Source organism: Desmodus rotundus, chromosome 5 (genome assembly GCF_022682495.2).
Source record: "Desmodus rotundus isolate HL8 chromosome 5, HLdesRot8A.1, whole genome shotgun sequence".
Classification (NCBI taxonomy): domain Eukaryota; kingdom Metazoa; phylum Chordata; class Mammalia; order Chiroptera; family Phyllostomidae; genus Desmodus; species Desmodus rotundus.
Genome location: NC_071391.1, coordinates 71388475 through 71415705, shown reverse-complemented (window position 1 = coordinate 71415705; position 27231 = coordinate 71388475). Strand labels below are relative to the sequence as shown.

The 27231-nt window shown below is 43.2% G+C and overlaps 1 protein-coding gene across 1 annotated transcript in view; it reads left to right on the top strand.

Annotated features, from left to right (window-relative positions):
• The first annotated feature begins 850 nt into the window (after positions 1-850).
• The window catches only part of PIWIL4 (piwi like RNA-mediated gene silencing 4), a 44058-nt gene continuing 17677 nt past the window's right edge, over positions 851-27231 (top strand). The window contains exons 1-10 of the mRNA XM_053924763.1: positions 851-956; positions 2303-2381; positions 4814-4945; positions 6811-7025; positions 11808-11929; positions 13541-13621; positions 16014-16211; positions 19246-19357; positions 23558-23678; positions 24935-25052. Of these exons, the coding sequence (XP_053780738.1) occupies positions 861-956; positions 2303-2381; positions 4814-4945; positions 6811-7025; positions 11808-11929; positions 13541-13621; positions 16014-16211; positions 19246-19357; positions 23558-23678; positions 24935-25052 (1274 nt within the window). The 5' untranslated portion in view covers positions 851-860. The remainder of the gene's footprint in view (positions 957-2302; positions 2382-4813; positions 4946-6810; positions 7026-11807; positions 11930-13540; positions 13622-16013; positions 16212-19245; positions 19358-23557; positions 23679-24934; positions 25053-27231) is intronic.

The window sequence follows — 27231 nt, the reverse complement described above, 5'->3', positions numbered from 1 at the left end:
AAGATGTCAGGAGAAAATGACTCATTATTGAGATAAAGTTCGATTCCTCCTCACATCACATGTATACAATTGTGTGTGTGTGTGTGTGTGTGTATTCCTGAAGGGTACAAGTTATTTAATATCATATATGTGCTTGTAAACATAAGGCAGGAAAAATTTTCTTACAAAAAGACCCAAAATGCACAAAACATAAAATTAAAAACTGGTATATTTGACTACATCAAAATTAAGGATTTTGGTTAGATAAAGGACTTCATAGTCAAAATTAACAAGTGGTAGACCGGAAGTAGCTATTTGCAATGTTTAAAAAAAGGATAAAGTTTCTTCCAAATCAAAACTGAATACATGAGAAGCCCAATTTTAAAAACAGCAATGTATGTAAAACAATTCACAGAATAGAAAACTCCTAGCTATCGTACAGATGAAAAAAAGTTGCCTACCCTTACTACCAAGCAGAAAATACAAACTGGATAAAGTAACAACGTATGCAACCATGCACATAAGAAAGGCACAGACTAGCAAGTTGGATAATGCCAAATTGCGGGGTGGGCAAAGAAAAGGGAAAGGGATGCAAGAGAAGGGAACTCTGGGCCCCTCTGCTATCCCTCCCCTCCCCGCACTACACCCCGCCCCGCGCTGCCCCACCCCACTGTGCGCTCCTCCCTACCCGCCACGTTGTAACCCTGTGGGCTGTGCGTGCTCCCTCCACCCACGCACCCTGCTGGGGCGTTTCCAGCCCAGGAGCCAGAGACCCACCACTTCCGCTACCTGTGGTCGCAGCTGCGCCATTTGGATGCCAATAGAAACTACCCTAATGGAGGTTTTGCTGCGTTAGAAGTCCCTCTGGGCTCGTCGGAAGCATGAGTGGACGCGCCCGCGTTAGGGCTCGAGGCATCAACCGCAGCCCCAGGGCCACGGAGGTGGGCAGCCTCCAGGCCCACCCCACGGTGCGTGCAGTGCTTAGCTGGCGTTGTCTTGCTGTCTTATATGTCTTCTTCGTGGACTCGGCCTTCCTCTGTATCCCTCTTTTCCTCCCTCCCAGGAAGCAGTGGGTTATCTTCTCTCTCAACTTTGAGTCTTCCCAGGGCTTCTCATACTTTTTCCTTTGGGATTTTATCTGAGTAAGACATTAATGTAGATATTTTGGTCAGTGAAGAGAACTAAATATTAGAGACAAATATGCTGTCCTTTTCTACTCCTGAATTTTAATTATTTGATTTGCGTTTAAGTCTCTTGGTAAAAATTGCCATACCTTCAGTAGTAGCATTATATCACATATAATCTAATATGATTCTTGTTAATTCATATGTAAAAATAAATAATTTCAGATACAGATGTGGTTTTGATTCAACCAATGTTGATCAACTGCTGTACCACTCCTTGCTAGATAGACTTAAGCGACTGGAACCAATTGATCAGCAAATTGGCGACAGTTGAGTGATGTTACTACACATTCTTAGTATTTGGAGCAGTCTCTCAGATTGTATTCAAGTGAGTAGTTTGGTCATTATGCTTTTACTGTATGAAAAGGTCCTCTCTTCACTTCACACATTTTTTAGCAGGCCAAGATACATTTCTTCTTGAACACTGAGAGCAGTTATGATGAAAAAAGAAACTATTTTTTAAAATAGAAAATATTAATGACTGAGAGCAGGGGTGGGGAGGAGCATTGGGTGTGAGCGGGGTGGTGGTGATGAAGGCACATGGTGCTGTGTACAGGTGACGTATTATGGAGTTGTGCACCTGAAACCCATATCATATATTAACCAATGCCACCCCAATCAATCCACTAAAAAAGAAAAAAAGAGAATATTAATAGTTCCCTTCACTTATTTTATGAAATAATTTGGAAAACTTTATTCAGGACAGTCGTCATGTGGCTGGTGACCCAGATGCTCTGGGCACAGTTTATCCGCTTGCTACGGGCATATTCACACTGGAGGCCCGTGTCTGTGGGCCATGGAAGCATGAGGTCGTGCCCATCTGGACCACCTCCCCTCTGGTGAGCTCCCTGACTCAAGGGTCTCATCTCAGCCTCTTTACACCTCCAGGGTCTAACGGCTGTATCGGGCTCACAGCACTAAAATTAAAGTTTGATGAATGGGGAACACTAGTTCGTCCTTATTCTTTTTTCTACAATAGGCAATTTCTTACCAGCTCTCAAGCATTACATGTTAACATTGTTAGCTCGTGGCAGTCTAATGACTTAGGACATGATGTGGTTTTTATTTTGTACTGACCTTTTGATTTATGTATTAACATCTGAAATTGGACCAATAATTCCCCCCCCACCCCGTTTTAGCCTGTATCTACTGATCTCAGTGACAATGAAGCATCGTCCAGCAATAGCCTCGTGGGAACAAGCAGGATTCCACAGCCTTGTAAGTGCAGTAGTCTGTTCCATTCAGTTCTGTTCCTTCAGAATGGAACGGGAGTGACTCCACTATGCCTTCCAACAGCCCGGTCCCTTCCTGAGCATCACATTACATTTACCTTTCCTTGAAGGGTCTGCTGTGTTTTGGGGGAATCCCAAACATAGAGTCTCCTGCTGAATTTGCTGACAGTGCTTTGCATTTGGGAATCTACAGATATTAGGAAGCTGGTTTTCAGATTCTTTCTGTCCACTGAATAATTTGAAAAAGTATTTTAAAATTCTTTGACATGTAAATGCTTGCAGGCATATTAGAAATCTGGAGTGCTGGCTGCCACTGCCTCCTCTTCCTTCCCCACCCATGGTAGGCGTCACCACTTCATGGTAGCTCTCTTCCCTGTAAATCCAGATTTACCCTCAGGACATTTGTCAACATGCTGCTCCAAGCTGTCCCTATCTCATGTGTGAGTTGGCATGCTCCAAGCACTGGTTCGCTAGAGTTGCCTGACGAAGTACCACAAACTGGGCGGGTGAAACAATAGAAATATACTGTCTCATGATTCTGGAGGCCGGAAGTCCAAGATCACCGTTTCTGCAGGGTTCATTTCTTCTGAGTCCTTCCTCCTTGGTCTAGGTGGCTGGCTACCTTCTTCCTGTTTTTTCACATCATCTTCTCTCTGTACTTGTCTGTGCCCTAATCTTTTCTTCTAAGGACACTGATCATACTGGATTAGGGCCCATCCTAATGATCTCATTTTAACTTAACTATCTCTTTAAAGACCCTGTCTCCAAATACAGTTGCATTCTGAGATACTAGGGGTTAGGACTCCAACAGAGGAATCTGGGGGATTGGCAGTTCAGCCCATAACCACTGCTGAAATCTATTAACCATCTCCCTTGCTCTGACCATGAAGTTAAGTGATTAATTGTTAATAACCATGTAGTCTCTAACCACTTAGATTCTTCTGGACTCTCAGTCTCACCAGTCCTTCCCCCGATCCTATGCCTGGTTCTCTTTTGCTCTGCAGGGGTTTTCCAGCCCTGCTCCACGACCCCTGTGATCTGAACTCACAGAAGATCTGCTCTTGGGCAGCGCAACTGCCACCATTCAAACCTTATCCCAGCTTCCCCTTGGGACTGTATTTCCATGTCTGTTGCACATTCTTGTCACTAGCAAGTGATGGAAACCCTTTATCTGTTGAGGGTAGATTGAATTTTTATTTATTTTAAAAAAATTGTAGTAACATATACATAACACAAGATATACCATTTTAACCATGTTTAGTTATACAGGCCAGTGGCAACCATCGCCACCGTCCATCTCTAGGACTCTTTCCATCTTTCAAAACGGAAACTCTGTACTCAAAATAACTCCCCATCCCCCTTCCCTTCTCTCTGGCAGCTAATATTTTAGGAAGATTGAATTTTTAGAAACCATCCAACATCTTTTGAAACCATGAATAGTAAATGACATGGACAATCTATTGACAATAACTTTTTAAAAATTAAGTAAATTTTGTGGTTTCCAGGAGACACAGACTTCACTGAGAAGGGTATGGACAGCAGTTTTGAGCAAAAGTGATGGTGCCATGTGGGGCAGTTGCATTCAGCCACTCTGTCAGAGGGTGGCAGTCAGGTCAGAGTTCTAGCGACTCGTCATACTATGAGTCATATCACTTTGTCATAACATTCTGTATTACATATTTTCATGTTGTCTTCAGAGAGCCAAAGCTGTATCTAAAAACCAACATCTCTCAGACTCAGAGAGAGAGAGCAGGCTGACAGCTAAGGCGGGGAGCGGTAGGGGGTGTAGGGATTGAGCAAAAAGGTAGAAGGACTCATGGACACGGACAATAGTGTGGTGATGATGGGAAAAAATACAATTAAAAATAAAAATCAACATCTCTTTGTAATCATTTTAACAGAAATTGTCATTGTATTGTAGTTTCATATTTTCTAGAACCTACCTGCCCCAAGGTGAATTGTTGACTTTCATTCTCAAGGAAACGATCTAGTATAAAAACCAATGGCAGTGTTCTGGGCGTTTCCCTGCTTGTGATTGGTGTGGGCACTCTTGGTCTTCTGGGCATCACACAAAAGCTGGGGGAGGGAGAGCTACTCTCCCTGAGTGGCTGTGGAGTGGGACATAGGGAGATAGAGCTTCCCCTGAGCCAAGAGGAGAATCAGACCAGACCAAAATATGACGAGGGAGGACGAACTTAGGGTCCATTATTTCTAACAAAACATGCCATGTACTCACAATTTTGAATTTTTACTCTGAAGACTTTTGTATGGTCATGGTTGTTTTCAGCAATGTGGGCCAGTTTTATTAACACCACAAAAATGCGAGTTTTCGTTGTAGATGCATTTTGGATATAGTAGTTGTAAATAATATCACTACAATAAAATATGAGCTATTATGGTTTTCTTTTAATCTTTTAGATAAAAATGGCATTTCTTCTGGTAATGCTGAATGTACCCTCATGGAAAGAGGTGGGAAAATCAGACAGGATTTCATGGATTTGAGTGCCTGCACCAGAGAGAGATTGGCCCACGTGAGAGATTGCAAAACAGGTCACTGGTCTTTATGTTACTTCTTTTTTAATGTCACCAAATCTTGCTTAAGAGATTTTAATTTCTAGATATAAAATAAATGAGTGAACTTAAAAGATGTTTGTTGACTATCTGCTCTATTCAAGGCGTTATCTAGATACTAGTTGTTTTCACCTTCACTCCCTTTTTATTAATAAAAATAGTAACATTTCCCCCCAAACAACATTTCACTTATTGAAAAGATTTTCTCCTTACATTTGGAATAGGACTTCAAAAAGATGTTTTGACTCTTTCCCAGCCCTTTTCCCCTAAGGGAATAATAATGTTTCTTTACTTCAGCTGACAAAGAAAGATGTTACCTATTTTGGAATTCTTAGCCCAGATTCCAGGCTCAGCCCTGAAATTATACCCAGAATTGTGGGCATATGCATTTTCAGGGAAGTAGGTCTCTTATTTTCACTGGATTCTCCAAAGGCTCTGTGACTCCCTCCCAGAAGTTAAGACTCCATAATGCAGATCAGTCTTTTCAAATTTTTAAAACCATGCAGCAAAATAAGAAATAGCTGCATGACTATTATCCAGCAGTACACACACACACAACTGAAACAAGTTTTCACGTAAGAGTGCTTGCCCTAGCTGCATGCAAGGGGCTCAGATCCACTTCCGTTGTGGTCTAGTCCTCTCATGACACATAGTGTTTTGCCTCATGTCCTCTCGTAACTGCAGCAGTAATGGGTCATGATTAGTTTGCAAATAGTGGTGTAGATGATCTCGAAGGATCTTGCCAGCCCTGACTTTCTAGGTGACTTCTCTTTGTCTATTAATAGGAGCAGCTAAAATATGTTGTCATTGCCTCAGGATCTAGAAAAACAAAAGAAACTTTTGTTTAATTAAAATAGCACAATAATTTCTTGTTCCTACCAGATTTACACCACCGATGAAGCTGAGGGAATACCAAGGCACACATGATATTGTACTTTTTTTTCTTACCATCTTAGAGGCTCATGTTTCCACTTCCTCCATGAGAAAAACAAAATAATACCTATTTGATACAATTCTTTTCTATAAGACAAGCACCAGATGATTCCCTTCGAGGAGAGGCGAGAAGTCCCTCATTAGTGCCCTCTGGATTCTGTCTTGGTGGGAACTTAGGCCACCTTGAGCGCTGACCAGCTTTTTCGTGGCCATCTCTGAATTTGTCCTGTAGACTTTGAAGAGGTGAATAAAACATTTTGTAAGGGATGGAATTCCCAGAAGCACACATAGGCCTTCCCACTGGCACAGACGCCTAGAGGTCCTGTGTTCACATAGGAGAGATGTGTCCATTCTTCCTTTCTTCTGCACCCTCCCCTTGATCTCTGAGGGCCTTCCCTGGGATTGGGAGAGTGGTGTAGCCACTGACTGAACTGCTTCAGGATTTTCAGAAGTATAATTAACTTCATTATCTGGATTTCCAAGAGGCCAGGATCATATTCATGGTGAGAACAGGACAGTGTCTATATAATCTGTGAGCAGCATCCTAAAATGTTAGTCCCCTAATGTGAATCCCACAGAGAATCTGAGCTTTGGAAGGAGTCCTAGGGTAGCTGAGTTAAGATGCTTCCTTTCTCCCGGGGACAAGAGAGTCAGTGTCTGCTCTTATGTTCTCATGGGCGTGCTTTACACACAACCCCTTTTGACTTCCCGAACCTGTGTTTCTGGGACTCCATGAGGTTCTCAGGCTACAGGTTGTTAGTGCTTGTCTGTGTCACTGAACGCGAATCTGGCTTTACAGCAACAACTCTGCACATGCAAATACATTTTTAAATGATGTGGTTAATACTAACAACATGGTGTGACTTTTTGTTGTTGTTGTTAAAAAGTGTTTTTTATTTGTTTCCCCCCAGGTTCCAGTGGAATACCTGTGAAACTGGTCACAAATCTCTTTAGTTTAGGTTTGCCGCAGGACTGGCAGTTATACCAATATCATGTGACGTATGTGCCAGATTTGGTATCTAGAAGCGTGAGAATTGCTTTGCTTTACAGTCATAGGGAACTTTCCAACAGAGCAAAAGCATTTGATGGTACCATCCTTTTTCTCTCACAAAAGCTAGAAGAAAAGGTACAGTACAGTTACTTTTTAATACTCACATACACACACATGCGTGTGTTTATGCTCATCTGTATATATTGAAGAGGTTAGCAGATTTTCATGAGTTGGAATGTGTTTCACTCCTTTCCTCTTTCCTCTTCCCATGTCTGAGAGTAAAACGACTTCCTATTTAAGGCCTCGTCAGTAACTGATTTCTAAATTAGGAAGCTGATGTAAAATAAGAGCTGTAATACAAACACTGCTTTTCACCTTTTTTTTTTTTTTTGTAAAGTGTCCTTGAAATAGGCATCCTTTTTAAACTTTTCCCAATATAGGCAAGACTGAAACACCATTCAGCGTATGGCTTCAGGCCTTTAAATTTACTTTTTTCTTGCTCCCACACAGTGGTGCCCCTGTGCCCTAATAACTTTACATTAATCTCTGATTCTAAAACTGTCATTTATTTCATGACTTGTCTCATCGTATGAAATATGAGTTATTGATACTAATCTTAAAGGCATATTTTAATCATGTGACCACTGCATGATTCATTGTCCTTTATCCATTTTCAGCCCTAAAACAAAGACATTGGCATTGAAATTTTAATCATATGTTTTGTTCTAAAGTAATATTAAAATTACTGCAAGGAAAAAAAGAGCCAATTTCTGTATGAAAAAAATTAAAGAACATTGGATTAAAATTGAGTACTTTTTTCCCTTGGAAAACTTAATCCTTTAGGTCAGCATTTTGAGCAGAGTGGGGTCAATAGCATACATTTTAGACTGTGTGTAAAATCTTTGTGAATTTTCTCAAGAAATGCATTTCGGAGCACTCTTGGGCCTTTATCATTTTATGAGATCCTGAAATTTACGGGAGCTACTTGAGTGTGTATTTCATCTGATTATGGAACTTTAAAATTATACCAGATAATTCAATTTAAGGGCTTGAAAAATCTGGACCTGTAAACTTAGAAACATTTTTATTTATCTTAAGTTCTTACTGATCCTCAGTGTTTTGTCAGATGACCAGATACTGATAACATGCTAATATTGTCTCTGATACTGGAAGGGTATATCTCAAGTGTATTGTAATCATTTAAGATCACCTTGCTTATAGATACATTTGTAGTAACAATTTGGAAATTTAGATATATTAAAATTACTATATATCACCCCCTGCCATCTTGAATGATCTAGTTTACTTAATGTACCTAACCAAAGTGGAGAAATTTTATAGATGCTAGGAATAAATTAATATTATTCACTTCTCATTCAAAATAAGCATTTAGTAAGCGCCTCACACCTTATTGTTGGAGATGGAATTTAATGAGGGGGCAGGTGAGTAAATAGATGGTAAAAACAAGGTCTAACAAATCAGGCCTGTTGATTTCCTTTCTTAGACACAGGTGATACTAGGTTCAGACAAAAGTGTGTTGTCTTATTCCTTATCCACACATGACCCGCCACCCAGTGACGGTGGAAATGAAATAGTAAAAAGAAAGTGTCCTAATGGAGATATTACTACCTCACCTTGTTCTGGTCTGACTACTGACTGGGGCTACATCCTGCACTCTCATCCATACACTACAGAGTTCGTCAGATGCTCGTATAACTTGGAAGAGCTCCTCCCCTAATTCATCATTGTGCTCCCACATAGTACAGTTCCAGAAGTCCTGTTCTGCCGCCGCCTGGTCTTCCATTGTCGTCCGGATCCGATCTGTGCATATGTGGCCACAATCTAGGTTCCTATCACCGGTCACATTGAATTGCCACTCTCATGCATTCATTCTGCACTTAGAAAGAGCCTACTGTGTGCCTGGCAGGGTGCTACCACCATAAAGGAAACAAGGATCAATAATCAAAGGCTCTGGTTGTCTAAGCATTTTTCCATTTAGTACTCAAGTTATTTACAAGTAAGTGCAGTACGAGGTAGAATGAAATAAATGGCATAATAACTAGCAGTTTTATTATGCTAACATTTACTGAGCACTTACTAGGTGTTAGGTGCTGTGCTTGGTTGTTGTGGAGATTAGCCCCAGCACATCTCTTGGGTTGAGCAGATCTATACTTTGTGTCACACCCACCAGGCTACATATCTTCTTATTCTGCCAGGCTCTTTGTATGCATGATCTCATTTAATCCTCTCGTCACCCCTGGAGCCTTAGAGAGGTTAAGTATCTTGAGGTTAAGGTCTTCATATAGAGCTCCAGGAAAGGAAAGATCGTTCCAGCAGGACACTGCAGAGGGAGTGACACTTAATTTGTTTTTAGGGCAGGATTTGGATCAGTGAGGGAGGGTGGTGGTGGTGGTGTATTCCTGGACAGAAGGACAAGAAAAAGGAGCAAGGGCACAATTTTGGAAAGTGGGGGACATGTTTTATTTTATTTATTTTTTACTTTTTAAAAATATTTTTATTTATTTATTTTTAGACAGAGGGGAAGGGAAGGAGAAAGAGAGGGAGAGAAACATGAACGTGTGGTTGCCTCTCACGCACCTCCCCTACCAGGGACCTGGCTCGCAACCCAGGCGTGTGCCCTGACTGGGAATCAAGCCAGCCACCCTCTGGTCCACAGGCAGACACTCAATCCACTGAGCCACACCAGCCAGGGAAAGGGACATGTTTTAGAAACTTCTGATAGTTCGGGGTTAGCCGGGAAGGAATGGAAATTTGTTACTCAGAAGGCAGGGAGAACTTTAAGTGCTCTGTTGAGCAATAGGGACTTTCCTCCAAGGGCCACTGAAGCCATTGAGAGATAGTTTCCATGGGAGCTAAGTTAAATAACAGTTACTCTGATCACATCCTTTTGAATTCTTAACGTGAGAAAAGTGGGAAAATTATTAACTGTGACTGGAATGATCTGGGTAGAAGGTCCAAAGGGCTTGAAGAAAGGTGCAAAGCCCTGCTGCAGATGGGGACAAGATCTGTGAATCCCCTCACTTGATTTTCACAGCCCTGGACTCACTCCTACTTTAAAGATGGGGGAAGGTCTTAAAGAGTTGAAGTAACTTCCTCCATTTCACATAGGCTACAAGGGGCAGAGGACCAGGGTCTGTCCAATTCCAAATTAAAGCTAAGCTCTGTGGAAAAATAATGGCATTGGAACAGCTGAAGTAGATTAGAGACATTGCTGATGTAGAAGTACTAAGAGTTGCCAACTGATCAGATAGTGGATGGAGGAGGGGAAGTGAAAGCTCACTCTGAGGCTGGCAGCCCAGGATTGGAGGGTGTGGGGTCCCACGACAGGCCCAAGAAGCAAGGAGGAGTTGGTGTTTGGTGGGGGAGGAGCAGAGGGTGCCGATGAGTTTGCTTTTAGATAGCTGTTAGAAATGCAGTCCTAGAGAGAGGTCCTAATGGGGACCATCTGCTGCCCCCAACCCCAACCATTCAGCACAACATCCTTTGTTGTCTTCATTCTTCGTCCTGAAATCTCTGTCGTGGGGTGGGGACCCCTCATCCCTCCTGGCTGCTAGACCCCTCCCAGATGTTGATGAGCTCTTTCTGTAGCTTTCTACCTTTGATTTCTCTACAGTTTTATCTGAAGCAAGAGATCGTCTCAATGAAATATTTCAGTTTCTGGGAAAGTACCTGTTTCTCTTTGTTTCCATGCAGTGAGCCATTCCTACCCTACATTCTTTTTTTTTTTTTTTTTCTCCAATCCTCACCCAGGGAAAGGAGAGAAAAAGGGAAGGAGAGAGGGAGAGAGGCATCAGTTGGTTATTGGTCTGTTGCCTGTCATATGAGCCTGTACTGAAACCAAACCTGAAACCCAGGCCTGTGCCCTGATCAGGAATTGAACCCATGACCCTCAGGTTTATGGGATAATGCTCCAACCAACTGTGCTACACCAGCCAGGACCCTCTACCACATTCTTGGTTTAACCTAAAAGTGGTTTAAACTACACTTTATAGAAAATAAGGGTAAAATACATAAATGCTTGCTAATGAACTGATCTCTTCTAATTTCCCACCCTTCTGAAAAATCCTTGATAATTGAAGTTTATTGATTGATTTGTTTAGTCTTTTATTCTTAAAATCTGTGGAGATTTCTCTGGTCGAAGGATCTTTAAATTTAAAGCTGGTGTAGAAACCTATTCATGCATTCATTTCATTGTTAGAACATTGTTCCAGATTATAAGAACCCTAGGGATTTCTCTAGGCTTTTCAAAAATCAATAAAATCACATTTCCTATGTATTTAAAATTCCACCACTTTCTTCTCTTTCCCCATGTTTACTCCCCCTCTGGTCTATCCCTTCTCCTTTGCTTTCTTCTCTTCATTTCTGCTCCGCTGTTTTATGAACAAACTTTTGAGAGGCTGTACTCTGAAATCCATGAACCCAGGATGAGCAAGACAGGCTTCTGGGCACCCACAACCCCCCTGAAAGTGGGTGTGTTAGGCACATCCTTGCGGCATATACATTTGGGACATTTTCTTGGAATAACGTCTGTAACTTATATCAGACTCAAAAGTAATTTGTGACCTCTCTCACCACTCCCCACCCTTGTGCCTTTAAAAAGTCAAGAACCACTGCTCTGGAATTCTCTTTGCACTGAGTCTTTGAACCCCGAGTCTCATTTTGATTCTTCACAAAGAAGTTACAGAGTAGAGAGATGTGTTGCTTTCATAGAATTGGGAAGGTACAGAGACGGTAACCCTTCCCAACCTGATGGGTTGATTACAGTATTACTCACACAGTAACACCCGCAGTTTTGTTTTTGTTAATGTGTATGAAATTGTGTTGGCTTTGTCACATCTGCTTTCTGCAGGCTTGGGGCTAATCTGTAGAGTGCATGTTGAGTACTTCTTTTCCCAGGTCACAGAATTGTCAAGCGAAACTCGAAGAGGCGAGACGGTAAAGATGACTATCACTCTGACGCAGGAGCTGCCGGCAAGCTCCCCCGTGTGCATGCAGGTCTTCAGCATCATCTTTAAAAAGTAAGGTGTCTTAAATGTGAAGTTAATTTAGGCTAATGATGCCTTTCAGCGTAGAGCCTGGGTAGCAAGCTAATCAACCAGTCTGTAGGCCGTATGCCAGCAACAGTGTCATCCTTAGGGCCGTCTTCCCTGTACCTGTGCGGTGATGTGCGCGGCGGTGCACCACAGCCCCTAGCCGGCATTCGTCATTATTATCCAGTACTGTCTGCACTGAGCCAGAGAACTCAGGGGTTGTGCCGTCTCCGTGGTAGCAGGGAGGGTGCCTTTTTCCTTCTCTTCCTTTTCTGTACCCTGTACCCCTCCCTCTTAAAAGTTGGGCATGTCTAGATTAGTACTGAAGCATTTGTTTTTCTTCTAATTAATTTATTTTAGTGTAAAAGGCCACCACCATCTGCAGTCAGCTTTCACTTGGGGGTGGGATTGGGGGTGCAGAAGGAAGGGGGTGACTAAACTTTTCAGTGTTCTTCAAACTGATGTGGATCATTTACTTCAAGGTCATCTTGGGGGCTGGGAGGGGTTGATAAAATGCAGATTCCCTACCCCACAGTGGACCCAGTGAATAGAATTTCATGAGTGGGATCTGGAAATCCATGTTTTTAGCGAGCTCACTAGGTGGTACATGGACACACAGAGCATGCAGACCACCGCTTCCCATGCTGCTGGTGCAGATCAGTCAGATGAGCTGTTCACCTAAGGTTCAAGTCCTTTGCTCCACACTGACCTCTGGACGGATACGGGTGGGAGTTTTGGGTTTTGCTGAGTAGCGCGCATGAAGGAACTGCCCCTACACATTTTCTTCATTCTGGTCATAATTCTTGCCATTCCCTTTAGATCTTACCTGGGCTTCAGTTCAGTGCTGTGTCACGCTGTTCAGAAGCCAGTCTTGCGCGTGCCCTCTGAGAGGGGACTGTTTTAAGTCAGCTAACATTGCAAAGGTGCTTTTCAGTTAGAAATCCATTTCACTTGTATTTGATCTTACTTGATCCTCACTTGAGTGCCCTGAAGCAGATACTATGAAAATTCACTTTTCACTGATGAGTAGGCTGAGGCTCAGGGGCATTTGAAGCCAAAATCACACAGTTGGAGCCCCTGTTTTTTGACTTGAAACTCTTAACATTTCCTGCGTGGGCCGGGCAGCTTCAGATCAGTGATGTGCCCCATTCCAAAGCTGGCCAGGACCAGCTGCCGAAGAGGCACCCGTGTTTTTTGGTAGCACCCAGACAGCTTGAGAAGCCCCCTTGGGAACATCCTTCCTCATTTCAAAAGGGGGCAGAGGCCAGAAGAGCCTTCATACATGGCTTGCCTCCATCACGCTGACCAGAATGTTATAACCACAGTCGTACCTGTTCAAGTGACTGCATGCTTGTCATTGCAGTTAAACCCAGGCAGATAAAAATAACTTCAGTGCTGTCATTCTCAGATATGAAGAAGAGATTGTTCTCACACATACACTCATGTGTATATTTAGTATCTGAACTTCCCTGTGCTATAAGAATGAGAATTCTGTACTTTCTACATGTTTTTATCATTATGTGCAGGATGGGTACAAACTTAGAATTACACTGTTATTCACTTATGTTCACCAAAGAGTAAAAAAATATGTACTTGCAGGATCTTAAAGAAATTGTCCATGTACCAAATTGGACGGAACTTCTATAAGCCTTCTGAGCCAGTGGAAATTCCCCAGCACAAGTAGGTTTATTTATATTTTCTGTTACTCTGAAATAGTTACAATGTGAACATCAAAATTTATGATGCAGTATTCAACTGTTAGGCCTCCTATGAGGGCACATGGTATGAAAAGTAATGGATTTTTAAAATTTTTCAAGTGTTTTATAGAATTGTGAGTGTTGATGTGAAGCTAGCAGCCGGGTTTCTTAGTGTGCTAGATCATTATCATGAATCCTAGAAGGAATTCAGAAACTGAATTTTCCATGTGTGGTAAGTAATAATCAGAGCAGAATAAGCTATATTATGTCACACTACATAGTTGGTGCTCTGCTTTCTTGCTGACAGGAAGTTAGCACAGCCAGGTTGGGTGATACGGGTAAGTAGAGGTCGGACAAATGCCAACTAAACTCCTAGGGAAGGATAGAACTGTTAGGAACACATGGAGAATTTTCACCCCAAACTGGGATGCAGACACTGTTGAGAAAGTCCTGAGCTAAGTCTTAAACTGGTTGTTACTCAGCTCCCCAAGTATGTGACCACACTAAAGACAGAGAGGCAGCCAGCAGCCCAGAGACAGATGTGTTAGCAAAGGGAGAAATTTGTAAAGATAGAGTTACCGAACAGCAGCCTGCTGCTGCCCTCTAGGCAAAAATTCCAGAGGCAAAGGTTTGGTGATAAAGGAGTCTTTATTCAAAAGCAGTTACTTAGGCCAAGCAAGTCACAGCTTTCATCACTTGAGCCTATCAACTAAGGCTAAACTCTAACACCTGAGTTCTCCTACCTTTCCCCTGTTACTAGTTATCTTGTTTCTATAGGGTTAGTTTATGAACTAAAAACAACATAAGATACAAAAACTGCACAATTTTGAAAGAATGGCAGGCTTCTGCCTCAGCGTGTTCCCTCTAGAACACTCAAAGAATAAACCTGCCACCCTCTGCGAGGTCAGCCCGCTTCTAGGCTGTGCCCAGAGTTCCTTCCCATATAAAATACTGCCTGTTGGGAAATAAAGGCAGCTGCAGCACCATCATCCAGGCGTCCTAGAGTGAGCCTGAGAGCTCTCTCCTTTGTATTTCTGTTGGCTCTGGAGGCTTTCAACTTCGCAGCCAATCCCGTCCTGAAGCACCCACAATTGCCAGGGCAAACCCCTCCTATAGTCCCTCTCTACTTCTCCCCAGTAATCTGAGTTATCTTAATCAGATCTCTCTGTATCAGCTGAAGATGAGGGCAGGATGTTTGGCCTTCTCCCAAGTGGAGGGAAAATTGGGGTTTTCCAAATGTTAGTTCAGTCCGTCTGAGTGGTCTGTGTACAGCATGCTGTTAACTTGTCTTTCCACCTGGCTTAGAGATTCTCACATGTCCAGTGTGTACTGAGCTGGAGTGGGTGCAGGCTGGCTTAGTATCACAGTGAATGAACTACACAGAATATAAACCAAAATGATTTTAAAAATATCTATTCTTTCATGTGATTTTCGCCACTTTTTCTTGTTTGAGGCTCCAGTCGATAATATTCATAAATGTGGAAAGGAGCTGTAGCCTTGCTACAGTTTTGTATGTCTGTACATGATACCATTTCAGTTCTTTTTTTTTAAGATTTTTATTTATTTTTAGAGAGATAGGAAAGGAGGGAGAAATGTGGTTGCCTCTCTCGTGCCCCCTACTGGGGACCTGGCCTGCAACCTAGGCATGTGTTCTGACTGGGAATCAAACCAGTGACCGTTTGGTTCGCAGGCTGGGGCTCACTCAATCCAGTGAGCCACACCGGCCAGGGCCATTTCAGTTATTTCTTTATCTCATTGTTAAGTTTCTCCACTGTCTTCACCACTGAGTCAGCATGCTCAGTATACTGTCAGTATGCTCAGTATGCTTTGTTTTCATGCTGTGGTTCTCCATAAACATATCAATCTTTGCTGGGGCGGTTTTGTCCCCCAGGGGACATTTGGCAATGCCTGTACACATTTTGGGTTGTTCCAGCTGGGGGGCTGCTAGTGGCATTCAGCGGGTAGGGGCCAGGATGTGCTAAATATCCTGCAACATGCAGAGCAGTGCCTAACAAAAAATTATCCAGGCCAAAATGTCAGCAGTGTCAGGACTGAGGAACCTGCTCTACAGGAATATATTTTATCTTATATGTGTTGAAAGACATTCCAGCTGGAGATAGCTAAAGTTTTTAGTCAGCACCTGGAAGAAAGTAGACTGAGGAAAAAATTATTTCACAAAAATCTAGAGAATTGGCATGTAAAAGCCAGCATTTAAAAATGTTTAGTGTGGTGATTACAGGGGGTAGGGGAGTGGGTGGAGGTGGAAAAGGTTATAAGAGGGATATTGGTAATGGAAAAAATACAATAAAAATTTAAAAATAAAAATGTTTATTGTTTTTCTGATATGGCTTTCACATTTCTGTTTATTTTTTTAGGCTGTCCCTTTGGCCTGGGTTCGCCATTTCTGTGTCACAGTTTGAAAGCCAGCTCCTGTTTAGTGCTGATGTAAGTTATAAAATCCTCCGGAATGAGACTGTTCTGGAATTCATGACTGGTCTCTGCTACCAAACTGGCATGTCTGGCTTTACCCACATGTGTGAAAAACAGCTGCTTGGGCTCATCATCCTTACAAGGTAAAAGCCTGCTTTTAAATAAACTTTTCCCTAGAGAATGAGTTGTTTATGGTATTTGGGAACAGGAATAGCACCAGGGTGTTATGGGACAGGGACCCCCCAGCTGGTTGGTAGTGTGTGGGTTCTTGACTTCATGTAGGAAAGATTTCACACCATGAGTCCATGTGATTGACAGTACCAAATCTGGGGACAGTGAAACAAGGAAGGGCTTAGCATAGGAGAAGCAACAGGAGAGCCCAGGTGGGGCTGCTTTGGTTCCCTAAAAATGTAGGCAAGAAATGAGCCTAGCCAGGGCTGCTTTGACTCACTAGAAGTCAGAGAAAGTGGGGCCTTGGAGACAGGGTCAGGGGGTTATCGCAGGATGAGCTGGTGCTGTCTGCTGCTCCCCTGGGACCCTTATGGTTTAGGAGATGCATGCCTGTGGGGGAGGAAGGCGGGGAGAGGCATAAAGATGCTGGTGTGGTCCCTGGAGGGAGAGGACATCCTGGGTCCTTTGTTTTGAGGGTTTTTAAAGGTTAGGAGTTTAGGGAAGGTCTCAGGGGATGATCTCCATAGAATATTCATCAACTTTATGCTGATGTACCAAAGTGAGATCTATTCCCGTAACTTCATCTGTCCTTGGGTGTGGTTGGCACAAATGGCACTAACTGGACTTCTGCCATCTGTGTCCCTGAGTAGGCTGATTTAAGCTGTTTACCCTCTGGTGGGTGAGGAAAAGTATAAACCATTCACTCTTAAGTGTCCTTGGTTAGGGCAGATAGAACTTTGCGAGTGACTGGATGGCTGGCTGTAAACTGCTTGGCCATTTAACTTGTCTCAGTTTCTCTATTCCACTTGTCCTGGCTTACTGGCCTGTCTCAAAGGTATTGGCCTGACCACAGATCTGATCAGTTCACTGTCCCATTTAGAGGACCTGGTCGTTCTCAGTCGTCTAGAGATCAGACCTTCTCGACTGGCATTCTGGACTGTCCACAATCTGACCTGGTCCTGCCTTACCTCTTGTTCTGCCCCTCCCCCCACCCCCAGTAGTCTGCACTTCACTACTTCAGTACCTCTGCCTGGATTTGTTACAGGAGAAACTCCCAGAAACTCAGTTCTTCCCACCAATGCAGTAGAGAATTAAAGCTGAACGAGTGTATCAGCGTGCAAGCAGGGTTTACTGGTGATCCATTCTCCTAGAATAGAACAGGCCTAGCTAAGGCAGGGGTGGGGGGCTGAAAGGTATAGGTTCAGGGTGAAGCAGGGTAAGGGCGGTGAAGGTCAGGGAGGCCAAAGGCCAGGTGGCAGGCATAGGGGTGCCCTCAGGCCTGGCCCAGCAGCCAGAGAGAGAAGAGTGCCAAGCTCCACCCCCACCCTAGTCCTTTGTCCTGCTGACTTATAAAGGTGGTGGCATGCAGGGCTGGGTGAAGAAGTTACATATTTATTGACAGATAAACGTAGTGCTAGCTTTCCAGGACAGGGCGTGAATACCCAAAGGTATTAATGGGCTTCTTCCGTTAGGCACTATGGGCCCTTTGGGGCCTTTCAGGCCTTGGGATGAAGGCCTCCTTTCCCAGATAGTGGAAAAGACACACAGCATTTCAAGGCCTGCTGAGTCAGTGGGTGGGACATGTATCCCTCTTCCTCCCCGCCTTTGTTTGCTATCTATCCTACCTAACAGATTCCCTACTCTTAGTTCTTCCATTTAAATTTCTACTTCCACAAAGCCCAGCTCAAACATTACTGCTTTTCTGAAGCCTCCACTTGTCCACTCAGTTGGAATTACTCAGTTCCTTCCCCTGTGCTGCTCCCATAGCATGTTGCTAGGAGCCACCACTTTATAGCTATTTTATTTTATTTGATGACAGTATGGGATAGACGATTAGGCCCATGTCTCATCTTCTCTATGAGTATGAGGTCTTTAAGCCTGAGACCTTTTAAGCCTCTACGTAAGTCTATATATAATTTGCCCCATATGCACATTGAATTGAATTACACATAGCAGATGAGGTGGCTTCCTGAGTACTGAACAGTTTACCATGTACTGTTACTAGTTCACACTTCTTCTAGAGGACCTGTGGCCTTCTAGTCTGCCCTAGAATTTCCATGGAAAATTGTTTTTCTGGCTTACAGAGCACAGAGGTGGGACTGTTTAAATTCCACACTACCTGGGGTGAGAAAGCTGCCTTCTTATCCCATCTTGACTTCATGATTGGTTTATCCCACCATTGTAGAGTCACCTCGCCAGCTACCAAGAGCCCTGGAGAATGAAACCTGACAAGGAAGTTTCTGTCCAAAGGCGGGTGGTGGTGGGGGCGGGTAGCATAGGAGACATTCCAGCCATACAGGTCTGAAGGGGACAAAGAGCTTGGAGTCATCTTAGCTGACCTGCTTCACATTTTTCTGAGGGCCAGCCCTAGATGGGAGGTGGAGCAGCACCCCAAATCGACCCTCTTTGTGTGCTTTTTATCAGAAAAGCTATCTAGGGGCTCAGGAAAAATCGGTGTGGTACCAGAAGCTGATGGGAAAGTTTCAAACAGTGGTTTGACCTTCTGGCATTGAAGAATGAGTTACCTGAAGTCAGAGTGTCCATCAGTGAGAAAAACAGTTTGTGGTCTTAACAACTTCTCTCCCAGTGTTGTTGGAATACAATAGTCTTCCTGTGGGGTGTCCAACCCACTGTCCGCGGGCCACATGTGGCCCAGGATGGCTGTGAATGCGGCCCAACAGAAAATCATAAATTTACTTAAAACTTTTTTTTGCTCATCAGTTTTCATTAGTGTTTGTGTATGTCATGTGTGGCCCAAGACAACTCTTCTTCCAGTGTGGCCCAGCACTTCCGGTGTCGGACACCCTTGCCAGTGCAGACTGAAGAGTTAATTATTACTCTTCTCACAGAAGAACTGATCATTTTTTTAAAAAGTGACTATTTTGTGTTACTCTCGCTCATAATTTCTGAAATCTGGAGTCTGATACTTTGAATTAAAATTGTAGTAAAATTGCTGCATATCTTGTATGATTTGAAAAAAAATTAAAAGTTTCTTGCATGCACCAGATACAATAACAAAACCTATCGCATTGACGACATTGACTGGTCAGTGAAGCCCACGGACTCCTTTCAGAAGCGGGACGGCACAGAGATCACCTATGTGGATTATTACAAGCAGGTAGGACTTTGTCCCCTTCTTCTTCATCTCCCTTCCTCTTAGCTCAGAGAAGTCTCCCTGTTCCTCTCCAAGTCCAGTAGGTTCCTTAAATTGTCAGGCTGAGTGTGCCTCCACCATCATTCTCTGACTTGTCCCTTCTCCTCCTTCCCTACCATCCCTGCCTTGGCCCAGATCCCCGTCCTGTCTCCTGTGTCCTTCTTCCTGTAGGCTGAGTAATCTCCCTTAAAAGCATATATGGTAACGTCACTTCCTGCTTAAAATATTTCCATGGTTCCCTATTTCCTTAGGAGCCAGATGTAATTAAGCTCCTGGGTAGAGTTTCAAGGCCATTTATGACATGACCCCTCCCTGCCTTTTGAGTCTCTTCTTCCATTCCTGTTGCCTTTGTATGTTCTGCGGTTACTTCCCTTTGCATTTTCACACATGTTGCTTCCCCTTCCTGGACACCCCTTCACAGCCAGCCAGTTACTAAACACCCTCAATACTCAGCCCAGCTGTCAACTCTTAGGGGAACCCCATGATGCTCTCCCCAGGCCCCCCTTCTCTGCATCAAATTATTGTGGGCAGGATGTGAATGGTCTGACTCCCCTTCTGGACTTCACCCAGGGTCACCACAGTGCCTTGCACATAGTAGACACGCAAACATTTATTGATGGAATCTCCTGCTCTCTCTGGAAGATTGATTCATAATTATCACAGTTACCCCTGCCCCCACCTCCACCTTCAGAGGCTCCTTCTTTTAATGTGCAGTCATATTCCAGAGAGTCTAAAAATACTCTCACAGCTGTTTTTTAAAAACACAAAGCACAAGGCTTTCTGTTACCTTTCTACACCTTCAAAACAGCTGTCTCCTTTCTCTCCTTAGCTAATTTCTTTAGAAGGTCGTCACCTACAGTAGCTCCAAGCACCGCTTCAATTCTTCCTGAAGTCTCGTATCTGGTTTGGCTGCTACAGAAATTGATCTTTAAAGGTCAAATTCACTTACTCTTCTCATCCTAATGGGCTTTTGATGGCATTTGACACTAGCAACCACTTTCACCTTGATACTTGGGGCACATCCCTGGTGGTTCTTTGCTAGGTTTCAGATTGTTTTTTCTCAGCCTTTATTTTTTAAATGTTTTTCCCCGCTAATTTCCTCCAAACCTTAAATGCTATTACTCACCATGGTTCCTGCACGTAGGATCTTTTCTTTGTATTTTGAGACCTCTCAAATATAGTATTTTTGCCTTGCCCTCATTTCTAAATGATGTACTCATCTCTATTTTCAGACCACCTTGGCACGACTATCCTGCAGACATCTCAGACTAACATAATTCGTACTGAATTCATTGTCTTTCTCACGTGTTTCTCCTTGGGATTTGCTTCCTTGCTCTGCTTCACCCCCACCTCCTCCCTCGGTTGTCACCAACAAGGGTGCTGCCATTTTTACCTTGAATTATCCCTGTAACCCGTGCTCCTCCCCACCCTATTCACTGCCTCAATACAGAACCTCTCACGGATTCCCACCTGGGGCATTTTGGTCACCCCTTTATGGTCTCCCAGCCCCAGCCCTGTCCTCACTGTGACCTGTCATCTCACGGCCACCAGGGAGAGCTCTCTGAAACACTGCCCAGAAATGTGGTTAAGAGCACAAGCTCTGGGATGAGATGGTCCTGGTACTAGTGGTGCAACCTCAAGCAAATTGCTAAATGTGAAGTGTCATCTGTGACAGGGAGTCATTTGCCTGCCTTCATGGTGCAGAGAAAACAGTGAGTGAGATAATAGTGCACACAGAGTATCTGGCCTGGCACCTGCACATTGTAAGCACTGGGTGGATGGTGGAGACCCTGCCCGCCTTTTCCCAGCCTCCCCTCTTCATCTCCAGCATCACAGTTTGGCCCCATCTGCACTTGAGCCTCATCTCCCACGGCATTCCCACCAGGCACCCCATGCTGCCGTCCCCCAGTCCACTTGATGTCTGTCACTAAATGCTCCCCAGCTTTGCTCATGTTCACTAGACATATGCATAAAGCCACACCATGCCTTTTTCCTTCACCATCTGGAAAATCCGAGCTTCACGGTCAAAGGTCACCTCGTTAGTGAAGTCCTTTCTTGACTCTGCTTCCCGTCAGTCACAGAAGAGCCTTGCTGTGCTCTAAGCACTTGTCACACTGCTTCCAGAGCATGTCTTCCTTCTAGGATGGGGTGGGGGGGGTGGCATTTGGCTAGCCCTTGGTGCCTAGTGCCTTGCAATCGTGTGCGTGAAATGTGCTCCATAGCATTTGTTTGTAAACACAAAGTTTGTTGAAAGGTTGGGTTTCTCTTCTGTGCTGTTAAATTTGTTCTCATTTGAGCAGATGGATTACCTGTGACATCCTGAAAAGGAATGATTGTAAAATCCCACTCACTTTCTTTGAAGTGAGTCATGTTCACTACATTTATGCTGTAATTGAAGAGAAAAAGAAACAAAATTGCCTTTTTCTCAAATGTCTTTCTGTCCAGAAAAGGATCACTAAATTATTATGTAGCCTACTTTCAAAGTGGAAGACATGTTGATATCGACCTTTGTATTTCTCCATTTTATCTTATCCTGAACCATACCTTCAAATGCTAAGAAAACTGGGGCAAGGGAGAGGGTAAAATTTACCTTATGACATAGTGTAGTGGGGAGAATTCCTGGCCATACCCCAGGTAAATAGAATGCTCTCTTCCCAGAGCATGCTTTGCTTGAGTTGTTACCCCAGAGTCCTTACACCCCCACATTTTCTTCAAGTCCAATCTTTTTGGACTCTGCCTCCTTCATAAACCCTTCCCTGACTTAAGAGCCATAAATTGTTTTACTACCACCAGCATTTCTCCCTCCCCAGCCCCTCCCTGCCCCCAGGACCCAGTACTGAGTGTTGGAGCAAGCAGAGGTTCCCAGGTCTTTGGGGATAAGTCCTGGCTGTGCTAATGTCCAGTTATGGGGCCTTGGGAAAGTTGCTTAGTTGCTGACGGTGTCCCTCATCTGTGAAGGGGATGATGATAATATCTGCCTCATAGGTTTGTTAAGGTTAGAGAAGGAAAAATAGAAGCACTTAGCATATTGTTTGTGTTTCTCATCTACCTTGCTTCATGGATAATTACCACTGCAGCTCCTGGAACATCATAGGCACGAGGTGTGTACTGAATTGATGAAGCCGTGTATAAAAACTCTTCCTTCCACAAAGGCTTTTCTAAGCTTTTTAGCTATAACTTGAGTTGGAATCACCACTGTAAACTGCAATTTTCTGAATTGTTTTTCATTTTAATGACTAAAAGTCCTTATTGAAATGGAGTGCTTGCTTAATTATAATTACTGATGTCAGCATCACATGGTGCCCAGGCACTTTATAATTTATAATTCCAGTTGTTCTGTCATCAGTGCTGAGTAAAGTATACTAGAGATGAATGTTAATTGGAACTCTTGCCTTTGGAAGAGAAATAGACTTCAGGCAAAGTGAAATGTTGAAATTCAAGCCTAGGAGAGGAAAAGGGGGTAAGGTAGAAGGAGTTCATTAGAAACCAGACACGATGCTAGTGGTTTACATGGGTACTACTGACTACTGTTCTCTTCATTTTATAGAAGAGGAAAGGGAGGTGCCTTCCCTAGTGTCCCAGTACTATTAAGTAGAAGGTTTGGGGATCAGATTCACCTTTGTCAGACTTCATAGCTGCTTCCCTACAATATCTTGCAATCCTGGAAGTTAAGGACAGCCACACTCTTTGGGGAAGTCTGAGGTTGACTTAACATAACCCTTGCCTCTAGCTTGTGTTAGATATTTTCAAAGTGAATATAGGTGCGTAGAGCCAGTCAGTTATGCATGGGGCAGCCTGCCTCCGTCGTCAGTAGTGGAAATGCTGGCCTGACTCAGCTCCAGCAGGTCACTGACCGGAGTACGGAGCCAGCTGGAGGCTGTTCTGACTGTGGACGGAACCCAGAAGAGAGCATGGACATGATTACAAACAAAATAAAATGATGTCACCCTGTGAAAGAGAAGTAAAAATTAGCCCTCAGATATAAAAAATAGAACTTGAGAGGAAGGAAGCAGAAATCACTAGGTAGCCATGGGATATTTTTTCTTCATTGAAAATATTTGCTTATGTATTCATTTTGCAATTACCTTGCTGCTTATAAGCAAAGATGCTCATTTTACGATGTTTCCATATTAACCCTTCCCCCATTAATCTTGCATTCTATAGCAGTATGATATTACTTTATCTGACCTACATCAGCCAATGCTTGTTAGTCTGTTGAAAAGCAAGAGAAATAACACTGAGGCTCGGATGGTCCACCTGATACCCGAGGTCTGCTTTCTAACAGGTAATGTTTATGTTTTATACTCTAGCGGGTTCTTGACCACAGGCTTCTGATACTTAGCAGCGGTAGACCCTCCTTCTGTTAGCTGCGTGCCAGAGCATTGATTGGACCCTTGGAGGATGGACCCTTGAGTAATTCATTTGATAGTAGAAAAAGTGGGAGGATAGAGTGCCCTTTGGAAGTTGCTTGGTTACCTCATGTATTCCACTTGTTATCTCTATGTACAATAGGCCCCAGATATTTTCCTAACGCCAGGTTGTTGCACTTTGCCATTTTTTGAGCTTCACTAGTTTAGGAAGCAATATGAGTCTTTCTTCTGGTATACTGTTTGTGACCAGATCATCCTTATTTTCTTCTTGCCTGTGCTTCCAGACAGTAGCCTTCACTATATACTAACAGTCTTGAGTTTATTTGATTATGTTTTTAATCATGTTTATTTGATTAGCAGGGTGGGACTAAAAAGAAGGGAGGACTTTCTACTTTTTACATACTTGTGTTGCCTAAATCAGTATGGCGTGTGTATGTTTTGTGATTAGAAACACGCAGAAGGATATGTTCCTTGAAGGGAGGGATGCTCATTGTTAGTGGTATTCTGATATTCTAGACCTGCACAGTCCCACACAGTAGTCAGTAGCCACGTGTGTTTGTGGAGCACTCGACATGTGACTAGTGTGGCCGAGGAAATGGGGAGGTGCTGTGAGTGTAAACTTCAGACTAGATTGAGAAGACAGTATGAAAGGAAAATAACTGAATAAGTTTTTTATATGGATTACATGTTGAAATGATAACTTTTTGGATATATTGAATTAAATAATATATACTATTTAACATAATTTCACCTGTTTCTTTTTTTATAATTTTATTTTTTTGGTTTAGAGAGAGGGAAAGGGAGGGAGAAAGAAAGGGAGAGAAACGTCAATGCGAGAGAGAATCATCAGCTGGTTGCTTCTCATAGGTGCCCTAACTGGGGACTGAACCTACAACTCAGGTGTGTGCCCTGACCCGAAATCAAACTGGCAACTTTTCGGTTTGCAGGACAATGCCCAACCATCTAAGCCACACTGGCCAGGGCTCATCCGTTTCTTTATTGAGTGTGTTTTTTTTTTAAACAGGGCTACTAGAAAAGTAAAATGACATACACAGTTTGCATTTTTATTGGAGAGTGCTATCTGATTCAGCTTCAGTGAAAAGCTTACTCTGTGCCTGAGGTGGGTTGGGGTGTTCATTTTTCTTACTTTATTTTTGTTTATGCTTAATAGGACTGACTAGCCAGGCAACCTCTGATTTCCAGCTGATGAAAGCTGTGGCTGAAGAAACGCGTCTCAGTCCCGTAGGAAGGCAGCAGCGCCTGGCCAGGCTTGCCGACGACATCCAGAGGTACCAGACATCTCACTGGAACCAGGGTGCACCCTGCCTCTGGCCTAGTTTGTAGAATCGGATGATCTATAAAATGTTGCATTCCCTGGTGAAAATGTCTCATTCCTATTGATTCAGATCAAGGCACTTTTGAATTGTGTTGTGCAGGGCTGGAGGGTCACCCAGGATACCCCAGGTCTACAGGTTGCAGGGAGGCAGGTGAAGTCTGCTCCAGCAGAACTACTACCCCGCTTCAGCTAGATGGCTCTGCTTTCATCCACTTAATGCATTCAGGTTCTGCATAAAAGTTTGAAAAAAGAAGAGGAAAGAGGACTGTAACTTTAAAAACAAAATGCTCTAAAACCACTCCAGGCCCCCAACAGTCAGGGTCAGGAATGTTCGGATCTTAGTAGAGTGGCCTCAGCATACTGGTCACTGGGAAAAGCCCCCATGTATTGTTTAAACTTAGGAATACCTTTGTGCCCTTCGGTGCAGCCCACCTGATTCTCAGTGGCCTTCCTGCCCTCATTTATGACAATCAGCTCTACTCCGTGATGGAAAGCCACTCTCTGTTTCCCTTCTCACCTCCTGAAACTTCACTGTCCAGCACTGTAGCCTCATGTAACTATTGGGCACTTAAAATGTGGTTAATGCCACATCTTGGAAGGGTTGCATTTTGGATACATTGGGTTAAATAATATATATCTAAAAAATAATTTTACTTGTTAATTTTTACTTTTTAATGCAGCTACTAGAAAATTTAAAATTAAATATGTAGCTTGCTGTATATTTCTACTGGGCAACATTGTTGTAGAATGATCTTTCTTTAAAGATAAAAAAATTTAAAGGAAGAATTTAGAAATTTACATACATAAACAAAAAAAGAAGGGCGTGTGTACTCTGTAAAGTTTATTAAATAAATGAATGAATTATAATTGAATGAATGATGTATACTTTCAGATATTTTCAAATGCATATAATCATGTTATTTTTAGGGAAATGGCATAACATTGTACATCATGTTTTTTTAAAATAACTTTCATTAATTTTAGAGAGGGAGAGAAAGAGAGGAGAGAGAGGGGGAGGGAGAGAGAACCATCCATTTGTTGCTCCACCTATTTGTGCATTCGTTGGTTGCTGCTTGCATGTGCCCTGACCCGGGATCAAACCCTCAGCCTTGGTGTATGAGGATGATGCTCTAAGCAACTGAGCTACCTGGCCAGGGCCTATGCATCATGCTTTGTAACTTGCTTTTTTTTTTTAATGTTTCTATAATAAATGTGCATGTCTATTATAATGCTCATGGTTTCATAATTTTCTATTTTGTGGTTACTCTTTATGTCACTTATCCTGGATGTCCCCCAGACTCATTCCTACTTGAGAATAACTTATTCCCACTTATTCCTTGTTCTCTCCCTTTATGGATTAGTCTTCCTGACACGTCTCCCTGCCACCTTCCAGTAATCCCGTTTATTTCAGCCCAGTGTCCTGACCAGGGATCACCTCACCCATCTCATCTTGGACAGATAGTACCTGAGGCAAAATAATTAACTCGAAGTAGTCATTACGACTAGACTAGATGTAACACGAGTAGATGGAAATAATGAGCTGTTGTGGAAAGTCAGTGGTAGAGAGCTTTGAGCTTCCCTAAAGAGAGAGGGGAAGCTTTGATAGGTGAATGAAAGCATGAATCACATCAGTCTCTTCTGTAAGCGTCTGGCTCACCATGTACCGGCTACTGCACTACACATGCCAGGGCCCGCGGTCGGTATGACCGCTCTCCTCAAGGGGCCCACAGCTGGTAGCAGTGACCATACGTATCGTAATCTGTAATACATACAATAATCCGATGAGATAATACATGAACTGTGATTAAAGCCTATTAAGTTATAACCTCAAAGTACTATAAAGCTAAATAAAGTGGTTATTATTACTAATGCTCATGTTCTCCTGTTAGTCTTCCCACTGTCCTGTCTGCCCTGTGACTCTTCTGAAGCACGAGGTTCTGGTGTTCCTTTTCTGTGTCATCCTCTATCTACTCTCAAGCCACAAATTCAGTTACTCCCAGACGACGTCTCCACATCCAGAGACTCCACAATATCTCTTTATTAAGTTTATTACCGGGAATTGTATGTGACATTTATTGAGCACGTCGCATCTGCCAGGCACCATGGTGGCACTTGCCATGTATCATCATATT